At 40.9% G+C, this 8,375-nt stretch overlaps 1 protein-coding gene across 3 annotated transcripts in view; it reads left to right on the forward strand.

Moving 5' to 3' along the window:
- Positions 1-8,374, forward strand: part of dmxl1 (Dmx like 1) — a 63,860-nt gene extending 55,486 nt beyond the window's left edge. For all 3 annotated transcript variants that reach the window (XR_014029011.1, XM_081350012.1, XM_081350013.1), the window contains 4 exons: positions 337-428; positions 1,734-1,786; positions 1,932-2,149; positions 7,337-8,374. Coding sequence is in view for 2 of the 3 variants with exons in the window: in XM_081350012.1 (XP_081206138.1) it covers positions 337-428; positions 1,734-1,786; positions 1,932-2,149; positions 7,337-7,558 (585 nt within the window). In the remaining variant the exon portion in view is untranslated. The remainder of the gene's footprint in view (positions 1-336; positions 429-1,733; positions 1,787-1,931; positions 2,150-7,336) is intronic.
- The last annotated feature ends 1 nt before the right edge of the window (position 8,375 follows it).

Raw genomic sequence — 8,375 nt, forward strand, 5'->3', positions numbered from 1 at the left:
GTTTAGAGAATGGTGATAAAATATGAGCAGAACTCAGCTGATATTTGACTGGTTTTGTCCGTCCTTCTGTTAGACTGTCTCACACATGAATTATGTTGAATATCTGTCAGCTGTTAAATTTTTGCTTTATTTTGCTCTCCTCACTGATAAATGAACTTCCTGATCACACTAGTAAAAAATAATCTGAATAATTTTTATGTCTTGTTGTATTTATACATGTGTGCACTGGAAGCTTGTGTGTGTGTGTGTGTGTGTGTGTGTGTGTGTGTGTGTGTGTGTGGACGGGGAATGAAGCTCTTTCTGATTTCCTCCTCATATTCTCTTGTTTTCCTCCAGACACTTCAGTGTCACAATAAGACGGCGAATGACTTTGTGTTTGTGGGCTCGTCGTCTCTCATCGCCACCGCAGGCCTGTCCACAGACAACAGGTACTGATCTGAGACCTGAAGAGCAGCGAGAGCTGAGCCTCTCGAGTCCATGAGAACATCATGAGAATGTTGGCTTGAGAAAGCTCTACTAGTCCATCTCTCCGTCCGCCTCAGTTCTTAAAGTCCCCCTGTGGTGAAAATCCAGCTTTTAATGTTGTTTATGTGTCTATGTGGTGTTTTTAATCTGCTTTAAGACAAACCATGTGTAAGTTCATAAGTCGACAGCATTGCTGAGTATTTTCTCCTTAAAACTGCAGTGAACCAAAGACAGTCTCAAAAACACGCTTTGAAATCGCTGGTGTTTCTGACGTCACACACTACCTTGTAACCAATCAGATCAATGTGTGATCGTCAACCAGTGGATCTCTGAGCTGAGTGAGTGAGTGGAGGCGGGGCTCATCTGCATATTCATAGAGCCGCGCATACTAAATGAGGCAAGGGTGTCGAGTTACATTCAAGATATTTTAAGGCATGAAGAAACTTCTTCAAGGAAAACACGCTTAAATATGTCATGAGTTTTAAGGGATAAAATGATCGACTACAGAGACTTTCTCAAGCCAACAGAGTTTTTATTGACAAACTTTTTTATCTAGTTAAATCAAAAAAAAGATTTAGCTGCATGTCATGTGACATCTGACACCAGAGAATATGTTAAATTGAAGTATTAAGTGCAGATCTCAGGTAGCCTGGTTCTACCAGACTCTCGTACATTTCATTTGTACAGAGAGTCTGGCCTCGCTCCATTGAGAAACGTTTACTTCCTTGTAGGCGGGTTCTCTGTTAAAGTTCAAAACTATTGGATCTGCCCAGAGTCACTCAGGATCTGCCATAGCCAATCGCTAACGTGTGGTCGTCCGAATGATCAGAGGATTATGTTTAGAATAAGATGTCTGTCTTTTATAAAGTTTATAAAGCGACGAGAATACTTTTTGTGCGCAAAAAAAAAAAAAAAACGACTTTATTCCACTATTCATTTCCTTCTCTCTGTTCCTCGAGTCTTGATAAAGCAGCGCGTCTGTGTGTTGTACGTCACACGTAGGCTCACTATTGGCCGACGCTAGTCATGTGTGTGATCACATCAACGTCATCGTTCTCAGCCACTCCCTCTATTCGCTGATTCGTCCTACAAAAAATTTGTTTCTGGAAACCTAAGAATATACAGCAGTCCCAGACGTAGTACTGAAGGAAAATGAAATTGAGCGGAAGTACGTAGGAGGGCGGAGCCAGGCTAGATCTCAGGAGGTGTGTTATATAAATATTTTAGCTGATGAAAATCATCAGAACTGCTGATCTCTCCCGTTACAGGAACGTGTGTCTGTGGGATACGCTGGTCACGCCGGCCTTCAGTCTGGTTCACGGTAAGGCATCGTCACACACACACACACACACACACACACACACACACGCACACACGCACGCACACGCGCGCGTGTTCAGACACGATTCTTCTGTGTGAGTGAGTGTATCTGACTGATGTGTGTGTGTGTGTGTGTGTGTGCTCAGCCTTCAGCGTGCACGAGTCGGGCTCCACGGTCCTGGCTCTGGCCTCTAAACAGCAGCTTCTGCTCAGCGGAGGGAGGAAGGGCTGGATCAGTGTCCTGGATCTGAGTCTGAGGATCCAGCGCCAGAGCTTCCAGGCCCACGACTCGCCGGTGAAAGCGCTGGCGGTGGACAGCACGGAGAGAAGCTTCATCAGCGGGTCCGCCGAGGGCAACATCAAGGTCCGTGTTCACTCATGTTTCACTCACGGGAATACATGCAGTGTGTAATATTAATAAAGCTGCAGTGTGTAATATTAATAAAGCTGCAGTGTGTAATATTAATAAAGCTGCAGTGTGTAATATTAATGAGGATCAGAAATGCACTATCAGACACATAACTGTTTTGTCAGTGGTGTATAAAGATCTTACATAATGAAGCGTTGTGTGTTTATTAGCTTAGAATGAGGCATTTCTCTCTACACACACCGCGGGTCCGCTTACATCCACATGTTTCTACGGTGGCCCTGAACGGACAAACACGTTTCGTCACTATGTTGTTCTTCGTGTAAAGAAGCGAGCTAAAGTCAGCGAATAAACACTGACACAATGATGAACAAGTCACAATAACATTCGCAATAACATCGTTTTACTGAATAATTAAGTAAACATCATTCCTTAATTTATCTTTGTAAAGAAACCTCATTGTTTAACTGGCTAATCTCTGCGGTCTCAGACGACGACATCACTTCCTGTCGGCCACCGTAACTTCTGTTAGGTGCAGTTCACAACCTCACCACTAGATGCCGCTGAAAATTACACACTGCACCTTTAAATGCGTGATGTGTGTCGGATCCGTCAGTTGTGATGCATTAGTCAGGGGGCCAAAACTGATATTAAAACTTTGTCGGACACTTTTTGGTACAAGTATACAACCTATCCAGTATTAATATTTATCCCCTCAACATGTGTTCTAGCCAGGTTGTCAGCTTAGAAAATGTTTTTTTGTCCATTTTAACACTATATTCTTAAAAGTGGTAAAAGCGGATTTTTTTCCCCAAAGTGCTTCCATTTTCTTCCATGTTACCTATTGTAATTTTGGGCAAATGTGCAATATAATCCAACTTATGTGCAAGCATGATCATTAAAAAATAATAATCAATAAATACCACAAGAGTATCACACCACAAGGGGCACTGTTGTGTCAGCGCAGCTGTGATTTGGCAGCAGATTGAGGCAGCAGATCCAGAGAAGATGATCACAGCAGGTGTCAACAACAAAACTTTATAAAGGAGTGAATCACACAATCACACAACAGATTAACTTGATCTATTTGTCAACACAAACATTTATCTCAAGTTTCTACCATTCTACCATCAAATGTTGCCAGAAACAGGTAAGCTAAACTGTTTTCCAACTAGCTATATACTTACCAGACATACACTCACCTAAAGGATTATTAGGAACACCATACTAATACTGTGTTTGACCCCCTTTCGCCTTCAGAACTGCGTTAATTCTACGTGGCATTGATTCAACAAGGTGCTGAAAGCATTCTTTAGTAAGGGTGTCACGATTCTCCAAATCCTCGATTCGATTACATTTTCGATTCTAAAGTCACGGTTCGATTCGATTCTTGATTTAAAAAAAATAAATTGAAAGCACAAGCTATGCCATTTTAAGACTTCTATGCAATATAATAATATCTGACCTTTGTTCGCAATACCACACACTACATTGTCAAATTTAAAACGTTTATTAACAACATAATGTAACAATAACTTATATCTTCAGTCAATTGGAAACTTAAACAATATAACCTATTACCTGGCTATTATAGTCCCGGGGCTCCCTGGACTCCTCAGAGCAGTCACAGGCGAATAGCACGGCGTTTTAAATTGGGTTCCCACAGCGTTTGCAACGCAGTACGAGAGAATGTTCTCGTAAGGGAACGTAGGCTACCTGGTTACTTGCGTAACCTCGGTTCCCTTAGAGATAAGGGAACGAGTACTGCTTTGCCTTGCCGTGCTATTTCGCTCATATCAGGTACTTCGCTTCAGTCGATTTAAACATTAAATCCTTTGGCGAGTTTTTTGTGAATTATACTCTCCAGCCACGTCCAAATTGGCGCGCTCGAGGTTGGCCAGGGCGCCATGCGCTCCCATTGGACCGTACGCCACTGCTAACTCGCCATAGGTTCGTGCAGTTGCCGCAGCGCAGACAATCAGCTCGCTCAGACGAGATATGATGCTCTCGCTGTGCAGCTGCAATGTGTTTTAAAATAAAGGCTTCAATATTCTCGAGAAAAGGAGTTTTACCTATTACAGGCAAGCCGAGCTGCCGTGACATGGGGGCGTGGCAGCATCGACGATTCCATTTTTTGATTCGATAATCGAGATTGAGCATTAATTTCGATCGATTTCGATTTAAAATCGAAATTGTGACACCCTTATTTTTTAGAAATGTTGGCCCATATTGATAGGATAGCATCTTGCAGTTGATGGAGATTTGTGGGATGCACATCCAGGGCACAAAGCTCCCGTTCCACCACATCCCAAAGATGCTCTATTGGGTTGAGATCTGGTGACTGCGGGGGCCATTTTAGTACAGTGAACTCATTGTCATGTTCAAGAAACCAATTTGAAATGATTCGAGCTTTGTGACATGGTGCATTATCCTGCTGGAAGTAGAGGATGGGTACATGGTGGTCATAAAGGGATGGACATGGTCAGAAACAATGCTCAGGTAGGCCGTGGCATTTAAACGATGCCCAATTGGCACTAAGGGGCCTAAAGTGTGCCAAGAAAACATCCCCCACACCATTACACCACCACCACCAGCCTGCACAGTGGTAACAAGGCATGATGGATCCATGTTCTCATTCTGTTTACGCCAAATTCTGACTCTACCATCTGAATGTCTCAACAGAAATCGAGACTCATCAGACCAGGCAACATTTTTCCAGTCTTCAACTGTCCAATTTTGGTGAGCTCGTGCAAATTGTAGCCTCTTTTTCCTATTTGTAGTGGAGATGAGTGGTACCCGGTGGGGTCTTCTGCTGTTGTAGCCCATCCGCCTCAAGGTTGTGCGTGTTGTGGCTTCACAAATGCTTTGCTGCATACCTCGGTTGTAACGAGTGGTTATTTCAGTCAAAGTTGCTCTTCTATCAGCTTGAATCAGTCGGCCCATTCTCCTCTGACCTCGAGCATCAACAAGGCATTTTCGCCCACAGGACTGCCGCATACTGGATGTTTTTCCCTTTTCACACCATTCTTTGTAAACCCTAGAAATGGTTGTGCGTGAAAATCCCAGTAACTGAGCAGATTGTGAAATACTCAGACCGGCCCGTCTGGCACCAACAACCATGCCACGCTCAAAATTGCTTAAATCACCTTTCTTTCCCATTCTGACATTCAGTTTGGAGTTCAGGAGATTGTCTTGACCAGGACCACACCCCTAAATCCATTGAAGCAACTGCCATGTGATTGGTTGATTAGATAATTGCATTAATAAGAAATTGAACAGGTGTTCCTAATAATCCTTTAGGTGAGTGTATAGCTAGGCTAATTTACTTTCATAATTACTAGCTTACTTACTAATAGGTAAATTAAGTTTTGTGCAGATGTGTAATGGAAATATTGTTTTTAATTTATTTGCTGCACAGCAGCCTATTTTACAGTCTGCTATAGCTAAAAGCGTTAATAAGTTTGTTAGATAGCAAAGCCCTCAGCTTATGTCAGAGGACATTGTAGTGATCCACTCAGAAACCAATCAGACTAGTGTAGTGAAAAATGTATTTGCCTTCAGATGAGATAACATGGATCCAGAGGAAGCTGTAAGCCTAGCGTTCAAAGAAAAACAAATAGGAAGAGATATTGATTGGGAACAATGTTTCATTTGTCAAGACAAATATGGAAAATACAGCCAAGATAAAGCCCTTTGATTGAAGTGATTTTTCAGGAAGTGGTGTCTTTGTGCTCTTTCTGGAGATTATTGTAGTATAATAGTGTGCAATATTTTTGCAATATAATCAACACACACCATTATTTGCATTGTGCTTAGCTTGACCTTGCTTATTCAATCCATTCAGTCTCAAAGGGATGAGACTGACAACCTGAGAGCCAACCTCTGCCAACCTGAGAGCCACTGCTTTGATGGGGAAAAACATAACTTTGCCATACGACTATTACATAGTTATTACTACTAACTAGTTACTAACCCCTAACCCTAAAGAAGTGAGAGAGCAGTTTTGTTAGGATGGAATTAATAACTATAGTGATATGTGAATGTAATATAATTTGTGTTACAACCTGGTACACTAATTAAGTCAAATAGCACCACAGACCATCATCTACAGTTCTAAATTTCCGCCTTGACATTAAAGTATTATAACTTGTGCAGCATTGCACTGTCTCTCCCTATAAGCTTTAAACTTGGCTTGACTCATTCCCATAGATATGGGTACTGATTGATAGAGGTTTTGGGATACTAGGTTATGTTTCCAAGCTGATATTCACTTTGAAAACTGGTTCTCTTTAGGCGGAGATAGTTTTTTTCATGTTATAGTTCTGTTGTCTCTTACACTGTACAATAAATGTTCATTCTGACACTTCAGCAGACATCCCATGAGTGTTGGCTTTCATTTGATACCATTTTTATGAATATGGTCCTTGTGGTTGTGGAGATATTCAACATTTACTGTTGGCATGTCGTGTTGAGCAGGAAACCAAAAAATTGGCCTGAAATTGCTTGTACAAGTCACACAAAAAAAAATTCAGCTTGACAACCACCCTAATATCTTACCTATGGGTGTCTTCTAACTAAAAAAATAGGGTGACAGCTTGTACCAAAACATGTCCGCAAAAGTCTTAACGGAAGCCCTTTTCAGAATTGGCCCCCTGACTACATGTCGACACAGACCAAGACGATCACAGATTTAGTTTTAATCTTTTTTTTATTATTCATTTTAATCTGTTTTTATTTATTTGTTTAAATTTGTTTTATTATTTTTATTAACTTTTATTATTTATTTCAACTTTTGTTATTTTTATTATTCATTTTTAGCAATTTGTATTTCTTTTTGCTATTTTATTACTTTTATTTCATCAATTTTATTTCAAATAAAATTTGTATTATTCATTTTAATCAATTTGTATTCAAATAATAGTTATGTATTTATTTATTTTAATACATTACTTGTTAATCAGTTTGATTTTAGTTTGTCTTTAATTTAATCTTTTTTATTTTAATGTTTTTTTTAATTTAATTTTAATACATTTTTATTTATTTTAATAAATGTTTATATTAATTTTAAGAAATGTTTATTAGAATAGATTTGTGTTTTAGTGTTAAAGGTATTGTATGTGATTGTAATGTGTGTGTGTGTGTGTGTGTGTGTGTGTGTGTGTGTGTGTGTGTGTGTGTGCTCAGGTGTGGAGCATGGCGACTCAGACGCTCCTGCACAACTTCCCCAACGAACACGCCAGACAGTCGCTCTTCCGAAACCTCGGCACGGGCGTCATGCAGATCGAGACGGCTCCGGCCAATCAGGTGTTCTCCTGCGGCGCCGACGGCACCATGAAGATGCGCGTTCTTCCCGACGCCACGAGCGCTTACGGCACGGCGAGGAACGACGTCAAGTTTATCATGTAGCACAATGACTTTCTTTGCACACGGTAAGGCAAGCAATACGAGAGAGAGAGAGAGAGAGAGAGACGCTGGCAGAACACACACACACACACACACACACACACACACACACACACATGTGATACAGGGAAGCAGCCACGTCTTCAAGCACACTGTACCTTCAGCATATACAGTTAATCTGACATATATCTCAGTAAAGCCTTAACTAGCCAAACTGTTGCTAAGCGGTGTTGTGATCGTGCTCTAGAGTTAATATAGTGATAAGTGTCCTTATATCTCTACCGATCATCCGCGATCTCTCGGCCTGGACGTCAGCGTGTGTGTGTGTGCAGCGGAAGATAATGAAGGTGTTGTACAGTACTCTGATGAGCAGTATTGAGGCGAGCGCTAATGAAGCACTTCTGTAGAGATCATTCCACTATAGTCAGACCGGCTCGTCTTCACTCAGAAACCAAGATCACAGCCACTTTTATTTTCAGATGTAAATATGAGACTTGATGAAATGATTCTGTGTTAAATATAAAGCATATTTATAATCATCATGGAAGCTTCTGCAGACGTTTGTTTTTAGGAGCGTTGTTCAGGGTTTATTTTTTAGGCTTTTCTTTTACGTGCGGTCGATCTGTCGACTCGGGCACAAACGCTTTCTTTCGTTCTTTTATCTGATGAAGGTCGTTCTCTCTTCGCCCAGTGATCATGCTTTCTGCCCTTTAACCTCTCAAATGTGAATATATGCGCAAATGAATTTAATTTTATAATGAGTATGAAGAGACCTGTAATATACATTACTGTAAAGAGGAAATAAATGACTTAATGCAAC

This window comes from Scardinius erythrophthalmus (genome assembly GCF_964197995.2).
Source record: "Scardinius erythrophthalmus genome assembly, chromosome: 20".
NCBI lineage: Eukaryota > Metazoa > Chordata > Actinopteri > Cypriniformes > Leuciscidae > Scardinius > Scardinius erythrophthalmus.